This window comes from Capricornis sumatraensis, chromosome 1 (assembly GCF_032405125.1).
Source record: "Capricornis sumatraensis isolate serow.1 chromosome 1, serow.2, whole genome shotgun sequence".
Taxonomy (NCBI): Eukaryota; Metazoa; Chordata; class Mammalia; order Artiodactyla; family Bovidae; genus Capricornis; species Capricornis sumatraensis.
This window is the reverse complement of record NC_091069.1, coordinates 162,458,337-162,480,327: the sequence shown is the minus strand read 5'-3', so window position 1 is coordinate 162,480,327 and position 21,991 is coordinate 162,458,337. Positions and strand designations below refer to the sequence as shown.

Below are 21,991 nucleotides of genomic sequence, written 5' to 3'. Positions count from 1 at the left end.
ATACATTTGGATATTTGTCTCTCTCACTTCTCAAGGCTCTCAAAATCTTAGTTCGTCATCTTAGGTATCTCTTCTGAATTGGTGAATGTCCTCAAAGTTGAATGCAGATTTCAGCTTTCAGAGCTAGGTTTATTTCTATGTTTCTACTTTTTCTTAGATTTTAGTGTATATTCCTTACTATATTGTTATTTTTTTGAAGTTTTCAGTGGTTTTTAATATTTCACTTGCCCATCCCCCAACCATGGCAAAGTCGGTGTGAATAACCTGTGCCATCAATAGAGGTTTTTATCTTTGAGGAAATTTAAAAATTATTTTAAAGTTAATTTTAAATTACATTATTTCTATTTCTTCTGAAGGGACTCAAACCCCTGGTTGTAGACCACACTGGCTTTCTAAAGTTACTTTTCTCATATTTCCCAACGTTTTAGTTAGCTTCTCTGCACTTTGTCCCTAGAGGTTTCGCTGTCGCTCCCTCTCCTACCCAGTGCCCTCTATACTCTGATTTGGAGGAATATGATATTTTCCTAGCCCTGTATTAACACCAGGATTGTTAAGACCACTTCTTTCTGCTGGTTCTTTCCCCCACCTCCAAAGTACCTCCACATGTACACAGCAAGTTCTAAACCAAAGACTTCAGAGGGTCCTTCTGTAGGTCTCTAAAGCACACATTCTTTCCCTTAGATACTCCTTTCTACTTTCTGCTCCACAAATTCTAAACATCTGTCCAATCCATCTCTTAAACTCAGTGAGACCAGCGTTCTTTACTTGAAGCCCTTGTCACTGAGTTGTCACCGGAGACTGACTAAAGAGGAGGCTGCAGCAACTGTAGAATTCTTGCTTATCTTTCTTCTTTCAGGGATCATAATCTCATCACGCCTATTGCCCAATGACTAAGAACTAGTTGGTTAGTTTTCTTGTTAGAGAGAGAAAGGGTAAATCCAATCTCTCTTACTCCATTATGTCTGGCAGTAGAAGTCTTTTTTTTTATTACAAAAGTATTACTAAAAACTGGAAAAAAAAACAAAGAAAAAATCCACAACTATAATATACTAATATAGTCATTATCATATACTTCCACTTCTTTCTCTTTATTTTTGTTTTCAGTGTCTATATAGATGTAATCATGGCATTCCTACAATTTTGTGGCTCATTTTATTTTCAAGCAGCAATACTTCTCTTAACTACAATTTTAACCACTATATAACATCTCATATATCAAGAAGAAGCAATCAATTATACAATAACTTCTGCTATGGGACATTTGTTGTTCAATTTTCTTAAAAGTGTTTTGCTATATTACATTCCCTTAATTCAGGTCTATTACTACCACTCCTTTGAAACTCTAATGTCACTATCTCTGCCTAATCTACACACTCAATGCTTTTCTTTGTCTATTTTCTTTGACTGACTTGGTAAAAATTTGATAGAGCAGTTCTTCCCAATCAGTTCCAAAAGAATTAAGTTCTAATGCCTTCAGGTATCTGCTCTAAGTAATAGCTTAACTTCTGGGATATGCATTTAGAATGATAGTAACTATGTGCCAACCATGCATGTTAGGTCGCTTCAGTCGTGTCCAACTGTGATACTATGGACTGTAGCCCACCGGGCTCCTCTGTCTATGGGATTCTTCAGGCAAGAATACTGGAGTGGGTTGCCATGCTCTCCTCCACGGGATCTTTCTAACCCAGGAAGTGAACCTGCATCTCTCATGTCTGCTGCATTGGCAGGTGGGCTCTTTACTGCTAGCGCCACCTGAGAAGTTGTATGTGCCAACCACAGAACACTGAAAAAAATGGGTCACTGAAATCATTCCTGTAGGGCTTGATTCTCATTGTGGGAAAAATGTGCTAGAGCAATTTTAAAAACTTTATCTTCTCTTGATATAAATAATATTACCTTAACAGTATTTTGCAAAGCCATGTTTTTGAACTGTTTATCTCTTTTTCTTCTAATCCCTACCCTAATAAAACTTCAGTTACTTTCTGTATGTCTCTTAAAAATTTTTATCTAATAAACATTACTACCTGAATGATCCCTAATTTTATTCACTTTTGATACAAAATGTGGTATCATTTGTCTATGTATCCTCCAACTCAGTAAGCCAAAGGTTGAATTCATCATCTCATCCTCCCAATCCCCAATATGATTTTCATTCAGACATGCCAATTTAAATTAATGGCAACATAATTTACTCAACCACTAAGGCTCAAAACCTGTTACTGTTCAAACCTTGGTTTCTGATATATAGTCAGTTACAAAGTTCTGTTAGTTTTTCCTTCCTAATAGCTGCCTTCTTCACTCAAGTGGCATAAATTAGAAAATTAACTTCAAGCTTTCATGGCCTCCCATCTGAGGTATTATGATTTCAGGACTCTTCATTGTAATCCATCAAAAACACCTGACTGATCTTCCTAAATAACAACTTTCATCACATTACTTACATATCAAGTCTATGAGTTAGACACTCCTCTAAGCAAGGTGAGAAGATGGTCACAGTAGTGTTTTTCAAAATTTACCTACTGTGCATAAAAATTACTTGGGGATCTTGCTATAATAGATTTATCATTCAACAAGTCTGGGGAGGATCTGAATTCTGTATTTCTAACAATCTCCCAAGTGATACCACTGCTGCTGGCTCATGAACCACACTTTAAACAACAAGAATCTGGGACTTCCCTGGTGGTACAGTGGTTAGAGCTATGCACTTTTCACTAAAGGCATGGGTTCAATTCCTGGTCAGAGAACTAAGATCCCATGTGTCACGTGGTACAGTCAAAAATAATAAAAAATAAAATAAACAGAAAGAACTTGAGAATAAGAGAAGTGAGAAATACAACATGCTCAGTTTGCATTTCAAGTAATAGAAGGCTCAAATTCCCAATCTTGATATTCAAGTTACTTTAAAGTGGTCCTACTCTACATTTCTAGCCTTTAATTCTTGACTTCATAGAAATCCTTTGAACAATCAACAGATTGTTCAGTGGTCCCTCAGAGGACACTTGGCAATGTTGGGAGACATTCTAACTTGTCACAGTTTCTAAGGAACTGCTACTAGTATCTAGCGGGTAGATGGCATGAAGGCTGCTGAACAGTCTATAATGGACAAGACAGTTTACCACAGCAAAAATTTCCAGCCCCAAACTTCAACAATGCCATGGTGAAGAAACTCTGCCCTAATATATGTTGTTTTCTGTTTCCTTGCATTGGCTCACTTATTCCCCCTCCGTATGTTTACACCATTCGAGGACTGGCTCAACTATTTTTCAACAAAACATTTCTGAACTAGAGTTAACTTAGCTATTTCCATACCCTACCTAAATAACACTTAGTGTACTATTGCTACACACCAGAAACTGTTATAAGCTTTACAGACACAAAGCCAAATTTTAAAGTGCACAGTTGCAGTCCACCACAGGTTTATAGTGAAAAAGACATACAATAAGTGTAAATTAACTGCGACAACAAAGATAAGCTCAAGATACAATGGCAAAGGAGCAAAATAAAATCCCCATCAAACAGCAGAGGGCTAGATATTTTTTAAATGGCTACCAAAAGGATGTAGTTTGATGAGTAACAGTTAAATAGAAGAAATGTAGGAAGAAAAAGACAGGAGGGGAAAGGTGGTAATCTCTTGAGAAGAGAGGCATAACAAAAAATACATATAAAAACATAAATGTTAACATACCACAAACAGTTCATTATGATTATAAAATCTGGGCTGTTGGGAGAAGTAGAGCAAGGAATGGAATAGATGAAATTAGAGAAGCAGACACAGGTAAAATCATGACTGGTCTTATACTTGAAATAATCCTGAGTTTTAAACCATTGAATGTTTATTAATTTAGGAAGGATTACTAAAATAAAAAGTAAAAAATCTTATTCTTATGAGTTCTCTCTTCTACATACAAGCTATTTTCTTTTCTTGACAGTTTTTTTTTTAAATTTTTTACCCCAATGGTTTGTACTTGACTTTTTAGATATTAATACCTTGTCTTCCAATCAAAACTGTTCTCAAAAGTATCAATTTTGTAAACCTAAGTTATATTTTTCCCACAGCCCTTAGGACAAGGTCTTAAATACAAAGTCTTCAAATATTTAATTTTATTTCTATTTTTAAATAGTTTTTCTCAACATGAAAAAATATATAACAAATTTGGACAAAATTTCTTTCCTGAACTTCAGAGATCCTGAAATCATACCATTAAATATTAGAGGCTGTGTAACTGTTTGGTTCTCTTGAAGCAGACAGTGAGATCAAGTGAGGAGGGCAAAAAGTTTATAAAGGAATAACATCTTGGAGAAAAGAGAAGGAGGATAGAGTAGGGAAAGCTATTAGCAGACCTGACAAAATCCCTGACAGGCAAACAGGTGGATTCAGAGCAAAGACCACCCATTAAAGGCGTTCCACTTTGGGTGGAAATGGCTAAGGTTGCTAGTAGTCCTTGGTCCTCATACTAGTATTCTATGAGTACTCACCAGCTATTCCAAATTGGTTTACCTTTCACTGCAGGTGGCTATTTTAATGCTAATAAGCTCTTTCTAAAGTTCACCATAAATTTTAACAGTTATCACACAGTAAAAGGTAGAAGATCCTTCAATGGAAGCAACAGCCCATGATTCAAATAGCTATGCAAATCCACAACAGCAGAAATAAAAATCTGATTTGAAAAACACACCTAAGACATCGCTGGCTCTAAGACTACAGTCATTAAAAAAAATGGAAAAGCTTATTTAAAGAGGATAATTTAATTAATGGTTGAAGTTTGAGGGGAAATAAACATCAAAGAATATTAGCACTTAGTATTATAAATAAAAAACAATCTTTCCTGAACAAAGTAAAAAAGTTACGAACTACACAGCATTATACAGACAGGTAGATAAGGACAAGATTTTGTTTAAACAGAATCTAGAATCAGAGTTTTATGACAAATTGAAAAATCATATTTTAATTCTTTCATTTAAAATCTACATTTATATGTAATTTCAATCATTTTTAAGTTTTTGAAAATGTTTTTACTATAATCCTCACCACTACCACCAAAATACACAATTCAAGTACACGTACCTAATACAGTTACAGTTGTAGAGGACTCAGCATTTCCAAGTGGGAATGTAACAGCTTTGCATATGTATTTTCCAGAATCAGAGAATCCTATGTTATGTAGAGTAATTGTTGCATCATTAATTGAATAGTTTTTAAACAAGACTCTTCCCTGATATTCTCCTTGAACAGAGAATCCATGTTGAGGATGATGAACTGCAACAGTCTGTGAACTTTTGCCATGTATCTTCTCCCATGAAATTTGTGTTATAGTTTCATTTACTTCAATTAAACACTTCAATGAAACATTCTTTCCCCATACTGCTGTGACATGTGGCTCCACAATAATTGGTCCAGCTAAGGCACCTAAGGAAAATAGAAAAGCATAGTTCTTAAAAATGAATCTAAGTTATGCTAACATATGATCAAATTCCCTCCCTTCCTGTTTCCTACACACTCATACAGACACTAATGATTGAGTAAACAGGAAGAACTGAAAAGAGTTAGATGATTCCACGGCTGGATTTAAGACCCAAAGAATGATTCTTAAATAAATCTAATAATCACCAATATGTGTTGCAGTGGATAAAGCACTACACTGGGACAACCAGTAAGCTTAAAAGGAGGTCCTTCCCCAGTCAAGCCACTAGGTAAGGTCCCAGCCCTAGCTGATACCCTGACTGTAGCCTATTGAGAGACTATGAAACAAAGAACTCAGCTCAGTCATACTTGGATTCCTGACCCAAAGAAACTGACATATAATAAAAGTATGCTGTTTTAAAACTATCAAATTTTGTTACTCAGTAACAGATAACCAAATCCTAAAAGTATCTTCCTTTGGAGGGTTTCTCTACCAAAAATCTGTATAAAACACATTGGTAAAGACAGATCAACTGCCAGAAAGCATAAATCAAAAAAAAACATATAAATGTGAAATCAAAATTTTCTATCTCATAGATGAAGAAAACATACAAACAAAAGTTAAAATAAAATCATCAAACTTTACCCTTATGACACTGATTCCTTCCTAAAAGCAATGGGCCAAATATAAATCATTTTACGGAACATAGGACTAATACTCATTAAATACTAAATTCAAGCAAGACACTCTTCACTAACAAGTATATTAGAACAGTTATAGCAAATATATGGGGAGTATCATTTAAAAGATGATTAAGAAAAATGTTTAGACATGTTCAAACAGCTCTAAACAACAATAAAAACTTAATACAATATTATTTCTATGAACTTTTTTTGAAAAAAAAAAAAACAACCCATAAATGAATACATTAAATAGATAAGAGAGTTAACTTTCTTATCCAAGAGATGACTGACAATTCACAGTGATCATATTTAACAGCTACAGAAGAAAAGTTGTCTTTTTTTTAACCACTCCACCAAAAAAAAAAATCAAGTCCAAAAAATGTACTTTCAACCATATAATTACAAAGTTTTTAAAATTTAATGTAATTAGTATAAAACATGAAAATATTCAAATGTATTTTAGCAAGCTATCATAAGCCTAATACTAAACCTGAAGACACACAAATGAAAAAGCAATTTATAAATATTAAAAATTTCATAATATTATGAAATAACATATAGCTCTGCATTTAAAGAAAAAGACACAATGACTAAGTAGGATATTCAAAAATGTAAGGATTTTTTAGACTATTCATCACACTGAAAGGTCACATGGCTTTCTCATTGGAAGCCAAAAGGATATTTAACAGAATTTAATGTTCATTATCTGGATTTTTAAAAAGTTAACAATTGAAAAAAGAATTCTTAATAATACATTCTTCTAAATCAATGAACATCACAATGCTAAAATTAAAGGGGGGCATGTTATTAAGGAACGATGAAGACAAGATGGTACACCATCATCATCATTCAACTTAGAATGGAAATTCTCATGCAATGAGACAAGAAAAGGAAACAGGGACGAATAAAAAAAGAACACAAAATTATTATCTTGAAAATCTATTACTAGAAAAACTGAAGAAGGCCAAGGAAACCACTGTTAGAACAAATAAGGTGGCTGCTTGTAAAGAATGCAAACTGTATACAAAATATATAATTCAACATGTTATAATATGTGATAATCTTTACAAACTTACTGTAGAAAAAAACAGTATTAGTAAAAATATTAATATTTAAACTACTTAAATAATGTTGTAAAGAACCTGCAGACCTGAGCAACTGACCTGCATAATTGGAAGACATGTCATAGTCATGAGAAGGAAAATGTAATGCTACAGAGATGGCAAATCTCCCCATATTGGCACACAAATTCAATGTAACTGCAATGAAAATCATGACAAACACACACACAACTGCACAGTAAGGAGGGGGTTGATACTAAAGTAAAAATAATAAAAACCTTAGTATCTTAAAGCAACTTAAAATATATAAACACATCAACATATATAATGGCATATGGTATGTAATATGTTCTACAAGTGTAAATAATGAATTAGTGAAGACATTCTGAAAGGACAACAGCTAAATATTTGGAAACAGAGATCCCTGCTTTACATTAAACACACATACACACACAAAACCAGATGGACTGAAGATCTAAATGCAAAAATTTAGTCACATATGCCATATATGCTGACAATAATTTTTTGTATGTTCTGGAAAATAAACATTAGTTACTGTAAGGAGTGAAATTACTAAAGATTAAAGAAAGAAAGAACATTTAGTTGTCACTTTGTGTTCTTCTTTGATGTCAGATTCACTTACAATAAGTAATGTTCATAATAAAAGCAAATAAACATATTCATCCTCCTCAGGTAAAGATATATAAGGCACAGGATAAAGAAGTATTATGGAATGAATGTTTGTGTCCCTCCAAAATATATATATTGAATACTAACTGGAGGTGGGGCCTCTTGTGATAATGACATTTATATGAGGGCAGGCCCACATGCTGGCAGATAAAAGAGCTCTCTCTTCCTCTCCACCCTGACAAAGCAAGAAGGTGACTGTCTACAAGTCAGGAAAGGGTCCTCAACAGGAACTGAATCTGCTTACACCTTGATCTTGGATTTTTCAAACTCTAGAACTTGGAGAAGTAAATGTCAGATATTTAAGTCAATCAGTTTTTTATAGGACGCTCACCTGACAAAAACATCAAAATAAACTGGAAAGGATAGCGCTAATGATATCTCCTTACAGCCTTAAGAATAATGGCTTATGGGGTAGCAATGTTCACACCAGACAGAACAGAATTTAAAACAAATTCTACAACAAAAGACAAAGAGGATATCATATAATAATAAAAGGGTCAATCCAAGAAGCAGATATAACATTTGTAAACATATACACACCCAATAGATATCTCTTTAAGAAAATTAGAAATACCAAGGAAACATTTGATGCAAAGATGGGCTCAATAAAGGACAGAAATGGTATGGACCTAACAGAAGCAGAAGATATTAAGAAGAGGTGGCAAGAATACACAGAAGAACTGTACAAAGAAGATCTTCATGACTCAGATCATCACGAAGGTGTGATCACTCACACTCACCTAGAGCCAGACATCCTGGAATGTAAAGTCAGGTGGGCCTTAGAAAGCATCACTACGAACAAAGCTAGTGGAGGTGATGGAATTCCAGTTGAGCTATTTCAAATACTAAAAGATGATACTGTGAAAGTGCTGCAGTCAATATGCCAGCAAATTTGGAAAACTGAGCAGTGGCGACAGGACTGGAAAAGGTCAGTTTTCATTCCAATCCCAAAGAAAGGCAATGCCAAAAAATGCTCAAACTACCACACAATTGCACTCATTTCACACACTAGTAAAGTAATGCTCAAAATTCTCCAAGTCAGGCTTCAGCAATATGTGAACCGTGAACTTCCAGATGTTCAAGCTGGATTTAGAAAAGGCAGAGGAACCAGAGATCAAATTGCCAACACCCACTGGATCATGGAAAAAGCAAGAGAGTTCCAGAAAATCATCTATTTCTGTTTTATTGAATATGCCAAAGCCTTTGACTGTGTAGATCACAATAAACTGTGAAAGAGATGGGAATACCAGACCACCTGACCTGCCTCTTGAGAGATCTGTATGCAGATCAGGAAGCAATAGTTAGAACTGGACATGCAACAACACACTAGGTCCAAATAAGAAAAGGAGTACGTCAAGGCTGTATATTGTCACCCTGCTTATTTAACTTATATGCAGAGTGCATCATGAGAAATGCTGGGCTGGAGGGAACCACAAGCTGGAATCAAGATTGCCAGGAGAAATATCAATAACCTCAGATATGCAGATGACACCACCCTATGGCAGAAGTGACGAATTAAAGAGCCTCTTGATGAAAGTGAAAGAGGAGAGTGAAAAAGTCGGCTTAAAGCTCAACATTCAGAAAACTAAGATCATGGCATCAGGTCCCATCACTTCAAGGGAAATAGATGGGGAAACAGCGTCAGACTTTATTTTTTTGGGCTCCAAAATCACTGCAGATGGTGACTGCACCCATGAAATTAAAGACGCTTGCTCCTTGGAAGGAAAGTTATGACCAACCTAGATAGCATATTAAAAAGCAGAGACATTACTTTGCCAACAAAGGTCCATCTAGTCAAGGCTATGGTTTTTCCAGTAGTCATGTATGGATGTGAGAGTTAGATTATAAAGAAAGCTGAGCGCTGAAGAATTGATGCTTTTGAACTGTGGTGTTGGAGAAGACTCTTGAGAGTCCCTTGGACTGCAAGGAGATCCAACCAGTCCATTCTAAAGGAGATCAGTCCTGTGTGTTCACTGGAGGGACGGATGTTGAAGCTGAAACTTCAATACTTTGGCCACCTGACATGGAGAGCTGACTCATTTGAAAAGACGCTGATGCTGGGAAAGATGAAGGCTGGAAGAGAAAGGGACGACAGAGAATGAGGTGGTTGGATGGCATCACCAACACAATGGACTTGGGTTTGGGTGGACTCCGGGAGTTGGTGATGGACAGGGAGGCCTGGCATGCTGTGGTTCATCGGGTTGCAAAGACTCGGACATGACTGAGTGACTGAACTGAACTGAATAGACGAGTACCTAAATATATAAAGCAAATAATAACAGACATAAAGGAAAGAATTGACAACAGTATGGTAACAGTAGTGGACTATAATGCTCTACTTATATCAGTGGATAAATCATCCAGATAGAAAACCAATAAGGAAACAGTGGTATTAAATGACAAACAAGATGGACTTAATAAATATGTACAGAATAGTTATCTCATCCAAAGCAGCAAAATACACATTCTTTTAAAATGCACATAGAACTTTCTGCAGGACAGGTCACATGCTAGGCCATGATCAAGAAGTACTCCACAATGGAAGGATGGTCCAATATCTGCACATCAATCAGCGTGATACCCCATATTAACAAAGCAAAGGATAAAAAGCACATGGTCATCTCAATAGACACAAAAAATACATTTGAAAGAATCTAACATCTATTTACGATCAACTCTCGACAAATTTGGTACAGAGGAAACTATCCCAACATAATAAAGGACATTTATGACAAATCCCAGTAATCACGTATGGATGTGAAAGGTGGACCATAAAGAAGGCTAAGTGACGAAGAATTGATGCTTTTGAACTGTGGTGTCAGAGAAGACTCCTGAGAGTTCTTTGGACTGCAAGGAAATCAAACCAGTCAATCCTAAAGGCAATCAACCCTGAATATTCATTGGAAGGATTCATGCTGAAGTAGAAGCTTCAATACTCTGGCTATCTGATGCAAAAAGCCAACTCATTAGAAAAAAGACCCTGGTTCTGGGAAAGACTGAGGGCAGGAGAACAGGGTAACAGAGGACAACATGGTTGGATGGCATCACCGACTCAATGGACATGAGTTTGAGCAAACTCCAGGAGATGGTGAAGCCTGGAGCACAATGGAGGAAGCCTGGCATGCTGCAGTCCATGTGGTCGCAAACAGTCGGGGACACAACTGACTGAATATGACAATGACAAATCCACAGCTATTATTGTACTCAGTGGTGAAAAGCTAAAAAGCTTATCCTTTAAGATCAGATAAAACAAGCATGCCCACTCTTGCCACTTCTGTTTAACAAAATAATGAAAGTCCCAGCCACAGCAATCAGACAAGAAATAAAGGCATGTCATTTGGAAGGGAGTAAGTAAAACTGTCATTGTAGATGACATGCTACTACTAAAGTCTTCATCAAGAAAAAAAAGAGAGAGAGAGAAGTAATATGTAGATTCAGTGACACCACAGGCTACAAAATCAATATACGAAAGTGTGGATTTCAGACTTCCCAGCAGTCGAGTAGTTAAGACTCCAAGCTTTCACTGCAGGGTGCATGGGTTCAATTCCTGGTCAGGGAAATACGATCCCACATGCCATATGCATGGCAAAACACAACAAAACAAAACCTGGTGGATTTCTATAAACAGTGGTAAACCAATAGAAAATAAGACAATTCTATTTACACACAACTGCAGTGAAAAGAGTACCTAGGAAAAAATTTAACGAAGGTAAAAGACCTCTATGTTGAAAGCTATACTACACTGATCAAAGAAATTGAAAAAGACACAAATAAATGGAAAGATATCTCATGTTCGTGGATTGTTAAAATACCCATACTACTCAAAGCAATCTACAGGCTCAAAGTAATCCCATCAAAATTCTAGTGGCACACTTCATCAAACTATAACAAATAACCTTAAAATTCATATAAAACCACAAAAGAACTCTAACACCCTAAGCAATCTTTAAAAAATTTGGAGGCATCACACTCCTTGCCTTCAGACTATACTACAAAGCTACAATAATCAGAAAAGTATGGTACTGGTATAAAAAATAGACACATGCTCAATGGAACAAAATAGAGTCCAGAAACAAATCCATATATATACACTCAAGCCAGATTAAAGACCTAAATGTAAGACCTGAAAACTTATAAGACTCCCATAAAAAAGCATAGGCAATACTCTTTGAAATTACTCTCAGCAATATTTTTTTTGGATCTGTCTCCTCAGGGAATGGAAACAAAAGCAAAAATAAACAAATGGACCAAATCGCACTTAAAAGCTTTTTCATAGTAAAAGAAATCATCAACAACATGAAAAGACAACCTATTGAGTGGAGAAAGATATCTGTAAGTGATATGTCCAATAAGGGATTACTATCCAAACTACACAAAGAACCAATGGAACTCAATATCAAAAGACTACACAACCCTATTTTAAAAATGGGCAGAAGACCTGGATATGCATTATTCCAAAGAAGGAACAGATGACCAAGAGGCATGGAAAAGATACTCAATATCATTATTATCAAATGTAAACACAAACCACAATGAGGTATCATCTCACACCTGTCAGAATGGCTATCGTCCAGAAGACAAAAAAACAACAAGCACTGGTGAGAATGTGCAGAAAAAGGAACCATATGGACAGCTGATGAAAATGTAAATTGGTAGTCACTACAGAAAGCAATATGGAGGTTCCTCAAAATGTTAAAATCAGAGTTACAATATGATCTAGCAATTGCACTCCTGGGTGTTTATCTGAAAAAACAAGAACGCCAATGTGAAAAGATAGATGCATGCCAATATTCAAGCAGTATTAATTTACAATGGCCAAAATAAAGAAACAACCCCTAAAAGATGTAATACAAACATATATACACACACACATAGAATTTTACTCAGTTTTTAAAAAATAAAAATAAAACTCTGCATTTGTCACAAAATAGATGGACGGACCTGGAGGGTATAGTGATACAAGAGAAAGACAAATACTGTATGTTTGTTCTTATATATGAAGCCTAAAAAATAAAAGAGACTCACAGAGAACAAACACGTGTTTGCCAGACAGGAGAAAGGGGAGGAGAGAGGTGTGATGAGGAGTACAACAGGTGAAGGGATTTAAGAGGTACAAACTACCAGCTACAAAATAAATAAGTTACAAGGATAAAATGTGCAACACAGGGAATATAATCTATATTGAATAATAACTTTGTATAGAGTATATTTTATAAAAATATCCAATCACTATGGTGTATACCTAAACTAGTAAGTCAACTATACTTCAATTTTTAGCAAAGCAAAGTTTTTGGAAAAGAAAGAACCATGGCTTAATGGGGCACTATTACTAAAGAGAATAATACTTGGAAGATAGGAAAAAGAAAAAGTGGATCCAGTAAATCAAAAATACATTTAAAATATTGGGGATGGTGCATGGGGATGACCCACAGAGATGTTATGGGGAGGGAGGTGGGAGAGGGGTTCATGTTTGGGAACACATGTAAGAATTAAAGATTTTAAAATTAAAAAAAAATTTAAAAAAAATAAAATAAAATATTTTACAATATTTAAATGGGGAAAATTACTCTCCACATAACAAAGACAGAAAAACCACCAAGGAAAAAGCTGACAGATTTGACCACCAACAACAAAACACCTCTCTAATAAACAAAGAGCTTGAGCAGATATTGACCAAAAAACTATAAATCGCTGTTTTTAATGAGTTCAATTTTACTTGTAAACAAATATTAATGTAACTGTCAGGTTTTTCTTTTCCACTTTAATTTCTAGGAACTTACAAGTGATTTTTACTGTCTAATTTTCCTACAGAAACATTCTGAGGATTTTTTGCTTTCTGCAAAAGTAAATCTGGTATAAATTTTTGTTTATTTCAACTCTTAAATCTTTACACAAGGATTTACATTACCCTGTAAGTACTGATAATTTGGCTCTCCCTTAGATCTGAGTTTCCAATGATATATCTCCTTGTTTGTGTTTCAGTTAGCCAAAGTTAGTTCTTGTTGCTTGCAAACAAAAGTGTCTAATACATTTTCAAACCTAGACTAAACCCAAAAGTTAAAAGCCACTTCTGAAGAAGATTTTCCCCATGGAATCTTAAAACCATGGAGAAACAGATTTTCCATTGTGGTTCTTAGATCAAGGTCAATATTATAATGTTCATTACTTAAGATCTCCCAAACATGGAGCCTACTTCTTCCTTCCACTTTCCCATCTGCAGCTGTGTGTGACTGGAGACCAGAAGAGTATTGGAGAAGCAACTGATTATTACTAAAGATTCTAAACTAATTGAAGTATGTTCCTCATTTATGGTTATGTAAAGTCTACAATACAGAGAGGCTAAGAACAGCAAAGAATTGAATGTATCCTATCTGGCAAGACCCTAACTTTGTCATGTCCTGGCTACTGCACACTCTAGAGGCCAAGGAAAGGCATGATAAGATACGATGCTGTTTCTGCTCTGTATATCGATTTGATACAAACCAAATAAAAAGTTGTGTAATTAATTAACTAAACTTATTATCTTTTTAAAGATAAAGAGGATTGCTTTTCCCCTACCTGTGGCTTCCATGAAAACACTACAATCAAGAAAAAAACAACTCTTTGGAATTTTCACGTATTTTTGAATACTCATGTGTATTTGAATTCAGTGAGAATTCAAAGTGACCACAGGATACAAGTAATTAGGAAATATATATATATCTGAACAATAAGCTTCTGACAAAAAGAAAATATAATAACACATGGAACTTATATCGATTTTTAAAAACAAAAAGACTTGAGATTTATAACAGAGATCACATTAAACTGATTGAAATGCAAGTATGAATAAAGTGGCAACTATCCAAGAAATGAACCAAGAAGTAAAAGTCACCACAAATCTATCTTTAAAACTATCTTTTTTGATATTTTAATATTATCTTTTACCACATTTCACTTTTCAACCTACAAAAAATGTCATGCATCTTGGATATTTTAGTTCTGGGATCTTCCAAATGTTAGATCTATAAAATAAGTATAAGCAAATATACAAATGAAACATTTATTGATTGTACTGTGTCCAACTATAAACATCTCCAAATATCTCTAGTATGGATTCTTTCAGACTTCTCAGAACTTAGAATCACTTCTTCAGAGCAACAACTGAAATAAGTAGGTGTTTTCAAGAGGCTAGCAAAATCAGACCATCTAGGTATCTTCAGTCAGTTTAGCACACTTAACATTTGAGAGGGGGACTTCCCTGGAGTTAAGGTTAAGCGGTTAAGAATCCACCCTGCCATGCAGGGCGTGTGGGTTCGACCTCTAGTGGGAGAACTAAGATCCCACATGCCAAGGGGCAACTAAGACTATGAGTCACAACTACTCAGACCACGTGCCGCAACTATTACACAAGTCTGCACACTGCAACTAGAGAAGCCCCTGCACCAGACGAAAGACCCCACATGCCACAATTAAGACTCAAATACATATTTTTTAAAGCATTTAGATAAATTTTACACCAAATACATTCAACAATTAGTCTGAATTAGTCTGTTTAACTGATAAGTGGTTTGACATGTCAACTTCAAAAATGTAGGCAAAGTCTTTATTAACAACAGCCCCAAACACTCAGAAATAAGCACAGAGTAGTAGAGCCAAGTGACTAACAAAATGTGAGAACTATATTATAAACAAAATGTGAGAAATATATAATATTATATATTCTAACTCAAATACTATTAGAATAGAAAAGAATCTCTAACTTTGGAATCATAGGAGATCCTATATTCTAAGGAAAAACCTGGATCACATATCAAAAATGGCTGAGAGAATTCAAGACATTGATGTATTAGTATGTATTAAGTATGTACTTTGTTTGCAGGCACTGTCACTATTCTAGGTGCTGGGAATAGTACCGAACAGGTAAGATACCCCAGTCCTTACGGGGTTTACAATCTAACTGGAAAGACATAATTAACAAGAAAACAAATAGATGCCAGAAAGTAAGAACTATGGAGGAAAATAAAGGAAGGTAAAAGGTACAGTTATTACTTTAGGATAGTGCCACAGCTTTCTGATCAGAGTGACAAAAGATCTTTTTAAAATAATATGGGAACAAAGATTTGAAAAAGGTGAAAGAGTGAGAAAAAGGAACCTTGCGGTGTCCCTACAGTGAAGCAAGAGAAAGAATGGCAGGAAATGAGGCCACAGCAATAGCAGGGGACCAGGCTATACAACTGTATGACTTGGCTTTTATTAATCCTGGTAAATTGAAAAATGACTAGAAAAGTTTTTAGCAGAAACATGACATACTCTGATTTACCTTTTAAAGGGACAAGGATCCCAGGTAAGAATACATTTTGTTAAAGAAGGAGAGAGAAGATGGGGTTTGGAGTACTGTAACCAAAATGGTTCACTGAGGCAATGGACATGAATTTGGGCAAACTTGGGGAGATGGTGAGGGACAGGGAGGCCTGGTGTGCTGCAGTCCATGGGTTTGCAAAGAGTCAGACATGACTGGGTGACTGAACAACAACAACCAAAGTGGTAGTGTTAAGCAGCAGTCAGATTCTGGATACTGTATTTTGAAAGCAGAGCAAATGGGATTTTTTGGTGATGGAACCAAATATCAGGTGTACGATAAACAGAGAAGCCAAAAATACTCCCATGTTATGGCCTGAATAAGTGAGATGATGGACTTGGCCTTTTACCAAAGTGAGAACTAGCGAGTACTTTTAAGGATTAGACTGCAGAAGTGCAGCTTTTAAGTTTGTGATACCTATCTCACAACCAAACAGACAAGATTTATAAACAGCTGAATACATAAAAGTATGCTGTTCTGGAGAAACTGATGGACTGACTGAAGATGTAAATTCAGAGTAATCAACCCATAAAAGGTATATAAAGTCTTAAGACTGGATGAAACCACTACAGAGTATTTAACACAACGACTGCGCACTCATGGTGCATTCAAATATTTACCGGTCTGGAAGTCGAACAGAACTCAAAAGAGAAGATGGCAAAAGCATGGACAGGGAAGAAGGAAGAGGACCAAAAAGTATATCCTGCACAATAAGTATAGCAAGTTTATAGCAAGAGAGAGCGATCAATTACCCCAAATGCTGTGTAGGCCAAAAATGAGGACTAATAAGTAACCAATGAATTTAGCAACTGTCTTACTGAACAGTGAGGATAAAATAAAAGCCTGATGGGACTAGATTTGTAATACTGAAGAGTATAGATACTTCTGAGTCTAGTCAACGAAGAGTAACAAGATTTACCCTCAGGCTTGAAACAACCGTAATGATTCCAGAGAGACAGCAAACCTACCAGTGAGCCTGATGATTAGCCTCAGCTTACCACTCATAGTGAATTCCAGGGCCACCACTAGAGAGAGAGAAACCCTACACAGCCAGGCAGTGTCTCTGAGTTCTACCCAACCTAAGAGATTCTAGCCAGTACAATCAGGCCAGAAAACAAAACTTATCTGGATTAGGAAAGAGTAAAACTGTCTTTATTTGCAGAAAATACAATTTTCTATTTATAAAATATCTGATGGAATCTATTAAAAAGCTACTATAACAAGGGTGATTAGCAAAGACAGTACAGTAGCTATACAGGACCTAACATCAATACACGAAAATTAACTATTTTTACGTATTAGCAATGAGAAACTGGGAAAAAATTTTAAACACTGCTGTTTAGCATTAAAAAAAAAGATATGCTAGGAGAAATTTGACAAAAGCTGTAAAACACTGGTACAGTTAAAACTGAAAAATTGGAAAATTAAAGACCTAAATAAAAGGAAAGGCATACTTGCTCAGAGGTTAGAAGATTCAATATTCTTAAAACATTATCTAAATTGATTTACAGATTCAATATAATCCCAATCAAAAGCCAATATAGATTTCTGGATTGCAGACATTCTGACTGGTGTGAAGTGGTACCTCATTGTGGTTTTGATTTGCATTTCTCTGGAGAGGGTGTGGAGAAAAGGGAACCCTCCTACACTGTTGGTGGGAATGCAAACTAGTACAGCCACTATGGAAAACAGTGTGGAGATTCCTTAAAAAATTGCAAATAGAACTGCCGTATGACCCAGCAATCCCACTGCTGGGCATACACACCGAGGAAACCAGAATTGAAAGAGACACATGTACCCCAATGTTCATCGCAGCACTGTTTATAATAGCCAGGACATGGAAACAACCTAGATGTCCATCAGCAGATGAATGGATAAGAAAGCTGTGGTACATATACACAATGGAGTATTAATCAGCTGTTAAAAAGAATACATTTGAATCAGTTCTGATGAGATGAATGAAACTGGAGCCGATTATACAGAGTGAAGTAAGCCAGAAAGAAAAACACCAATACAGTATACTAACACATATATATGGAATTTAGAAAGATGGCAATGATGACCCTGTATGCAAGACAGCAAAAAAACCACAGATGTGTATAGCAGACTTTTGGACTCAGAGGGAGAGGGAGAGGGTGGGATGATTTGGGAGAATAGCATTGAAACATGTATACTATCATGTAAGAATCGAATCACCAGTCTATGTCCGATACAGGATACAGCATGCTTGGGGCTGGTGCACGGGGATGACTCAGAGGGATGTTGTGGGGAAGGAGGTGGGAGGGGGGTTCTATATTTGGGAACGCATGTACACCCATGGTGGATTCATGTCAATGTATGGAAAAACCAATACAGTATTGTAAAGTAAAATAAAGTAAAAAAAAAAAAAAAAAGCCAATATACCCTTTTATGAAAAACTAACAGGCTACTGCTAAAGTTAATATAGAAACGCAAACGTAAATTTTTGTGACTCTGCCTTCAGTTCAGTTCAGTCCAGTCGCTCAGTCGTGTCCGACTCTTTGCAACCCCATGAATCACAGCACGCCAGGCCTCCCTGTCCATCACCACCTCCTGGAGTGGTCAGTGATGCCATCGAGTCAGTGATGCCATCCAGCCACCTCATCCTCTGTCGTCCCCTTCTCCTCCTGCCCTCAATCCCTCCCAGCGTCAGGGGCTTTTCCAATGAGTCAGCTCTTCGCATGAGGTGGCCAAAGTACTAGAGTTTCAGTTTTAGCATCATTTCTTCCAAAGAACACCCAGGGCTGATCTCCTTTAGAATGGACTGGTTGGATCTCCTTGCAGTCCAAGGGACTCTCAAGAGTCTTCTCCAACACCACAGCTCAAAAGCATCAATTCTTCGGCGCTCAGCTTTCTTCACAGTCCAACTCTCACATCCATACACGACTACTGGAAAAACCATAGCCTTGACTAGATGGACCTTTGTTGGCAAAGTAATGTCTCTGCTTTTGAAAATGCTATGTAGGTTGGTCATAACTTTCCTTCCAAGGAGCAAGCGTCTTTTAATTTCACTCTGCCTTGGCAACTATTTTCTTAGATATGTAATTACACAATCAGTAGATTTCATCAAAATTTAAATTTTCAGAAGACACTTCTTAAGACAAATCACTTAATGGGAAAATGTCTTCTGCAAATCATATCTGATAAAGGATTTATAGCTGATAAAGAACTTAAATCCAAATATATAAAGAATACTCAAAATTCCATAAACAGAAAACAAATAGGTCAGTAAAAAATGGACAAAAGATTAGAACAGACACATCACCAAACAGCACATGAAAAGATGTCCAACATCATCAGGCAAATGCAACTAAGGCCACAATAAGATACCACTACACATTAGAGTAGATATAATCAAAAATATAGACACCACCAAGTGCTGGAGAGAATGTGGAAAAACAAATTCTCCTACACTGCTGTTTGAATTATTAAGTGGGACAACCTCATTGGCAGTTTCTTAAGCATATAAGCACTGTATCATTCACCAACTTTACTTCATTATCTTTACTCAGTAGAAAAAATGGCATGTATCAATACAAAGACTTATACACAAATGTTCATACAGCTTCATACTTAACAGTCATAAACAGGAAGCACCCCAAATGTCCAGCAATAGAGGAATGAATAAAGAAACTGAGAAATATCTGTACAATGAAATACTACTCACCAATAAAAAGGAATATTCAAGTAGGAGAGAAGCTTCTTCAATTTGATAAAAACATTTATCTAGAAAACTTACGGCTAACACGAGAAGCTTCTAGTGAGAAACTAGAAGCTTTCCTAAGATCAGGAACAAGTCAAGGATGTACCCTTTGCCGTACCTTTTCAACATCATACTGGTCTTCCCTGGTGGCTCGGATGGTTAAAAATCTGCCTGCAATGCAGGAGACCTGGGTTCTATCCCTGGGTCGGGAAGATTCCCTGAGGAAGGGAATGGCAACCACCTCAGGCATTCTTGCCTAGAGAATTCCATGGACAGAGGAGCCTGGTGGGCTACAGTCCACGGGGTCCCAAAGAGTCAGACACAACTGAGTGACTGAGTGTTATGAGTGACTAACACTTCCACATCACATGATGTAGTAAAAATAAGAAATAAATAATATACTGATTACAAAGGAAGAAATAAAGTATTGATCACAAATGACATGATCATCTATGTAGGAAATCAGAAAGAATCAACAAAAAAACTCCTCAAACTAATCAAGCAATTATAGCAAGGCTGTAGGATACACCTGCTTCCCCATATATCAGCAATGAACAAATAAAATTTGAAATGTAAAACAATATTATTTATATCGGCACCCCCAAAGAAAATACTTAGGTATAAATCTAACAAAATATGTATAAGATCTATTTAAAGAAAACTAAATAAAAATATTCATTCTATGTTTATGGGTAGGAAGAGTCAATATTGTCAAGATGTCACTTCTCATCTTGATCTACGGATTCAACACAATCCTTGCTCCCAGCAAACTGCTTTATGGATATTGACAACCTGATTATAAAATGTCTATGGGAAAACAAGACACAGGATTAGTCAACAATACTGAAGAACAAAGTCAGAAGACTGATACCACATGACTTCAAGACTGCCTATAAAGATAGGATAATCAAGACAGCAACAGTGGTGAAAGAACAGACAGACTGACAGAACAAAACAGAGCCCAGGAATAGATTCATTTTACTAGGTCAACTGATCTTTAAAAGAAACAAAAGCAATGTAGTAAAGCAAAGAGTCTTTTCAACAAGTGATCCTGAAACAACTGAACATTCACATGCAAAAATATAAGTCAAGACACAGACTTTATACCCTTCACAAAAATTAACTCAAAATCAATCACAGGATTTTCCCTTGTGGTCCAGTGGTTAAGAATCTGCCATCCAGTACAGGTGACTCAGGGTTCAATTCCTGGTAGGGGAACTAAGATCCAACATGCCTTGCTGCTGCTGCTCCTGCTGCTAAGTCACTTCAGTCATGTCCGACTCTGTACGACCCCATGGACTGCAGCCTACCAGGTTCCTCTGTCCATGGGATTTTCCAGGCAAGAGTACTGGAGTGGGTTGCCACTGCCTTCTCCCCCAACATGCCTTAGAGCAAAATAAATTAAAACAAAAGAGCTCACTGTAGTCCTCAACAATTATTTTAAGAGTACAAAAAATGTTTCAGATCAGTTTGAGAACCACTACTAGAAAAATGTATGATTTCAGACTAGTACCAAGAGTCACTCGTACTTATTAATCTTGAATTACAGTGACATCAGTCAGTATTCAGCTGCCTAAGTGGATAAATGGAGATGGCAGAGTAAAATAATTCAGTTTGGTTCAGAGTTTCACCAGGCTAGCACAATCAGAAGAAAGATGAGCAAGCAGCTGATGGTCAGGCAAATAAATGATTTCAATGGTAAACTACAGACTTTAGTCAAGAAGGAAATAACGATTAAAGGATTATAGAAACCAACATAGTTAAAGAATTACTATAATAAGTATTAAGTAAAGGGTGGCAGAAAATGGGACAAAGTCAATCTCTTTGAGACTCAGTTTTCATATTTCATGAACACCTTACAGCTGCATATTCCTGAAAACCGTCAGTTTTTTTATATACCATTATTATGATCCCCACATCCTATTTCCCACGCACTCCCAAAAAATGCATGTGGATGTCCAGTTGTTCCAGGATCACTTGTTGAAAAGACTCTCTTTGCTCTGTTACATTGCCTTTGTTTCTTTTAAAGATCAACTGACCTACTTAAATGAATCTATACCTGGGCTCTCTGTGAGGTACATAGGTAATTTTTT

General features: G+C 36.2%; 1 protein-coding gene across 3 annotated transcripts in view; it reads right to left on the bottom strand.

Moving 5' to 3' along the window:
* Nucleotides 1–21,991, bottom strand: part of NECTIN3 (nectin cell adhesion molecule 3) — a 111,899-nt gene that overhangs the window by 64,705 nt on the left and 25,203 nt on the right. For all 3 annotated transcript variants that reach the window (XM_068969653.1, XM_068969652.1, XM_068969654.1), the window contains exon 2: nt 5,066–5,407. In XM_068969653.1, coding sequence (XP_068825754.1) covers nt 5,066–5,407 — 342 coding nt within the window. The remainder of the gene's footprint in view (nt 1–5,065; nt 5,408–21,991) is intronic.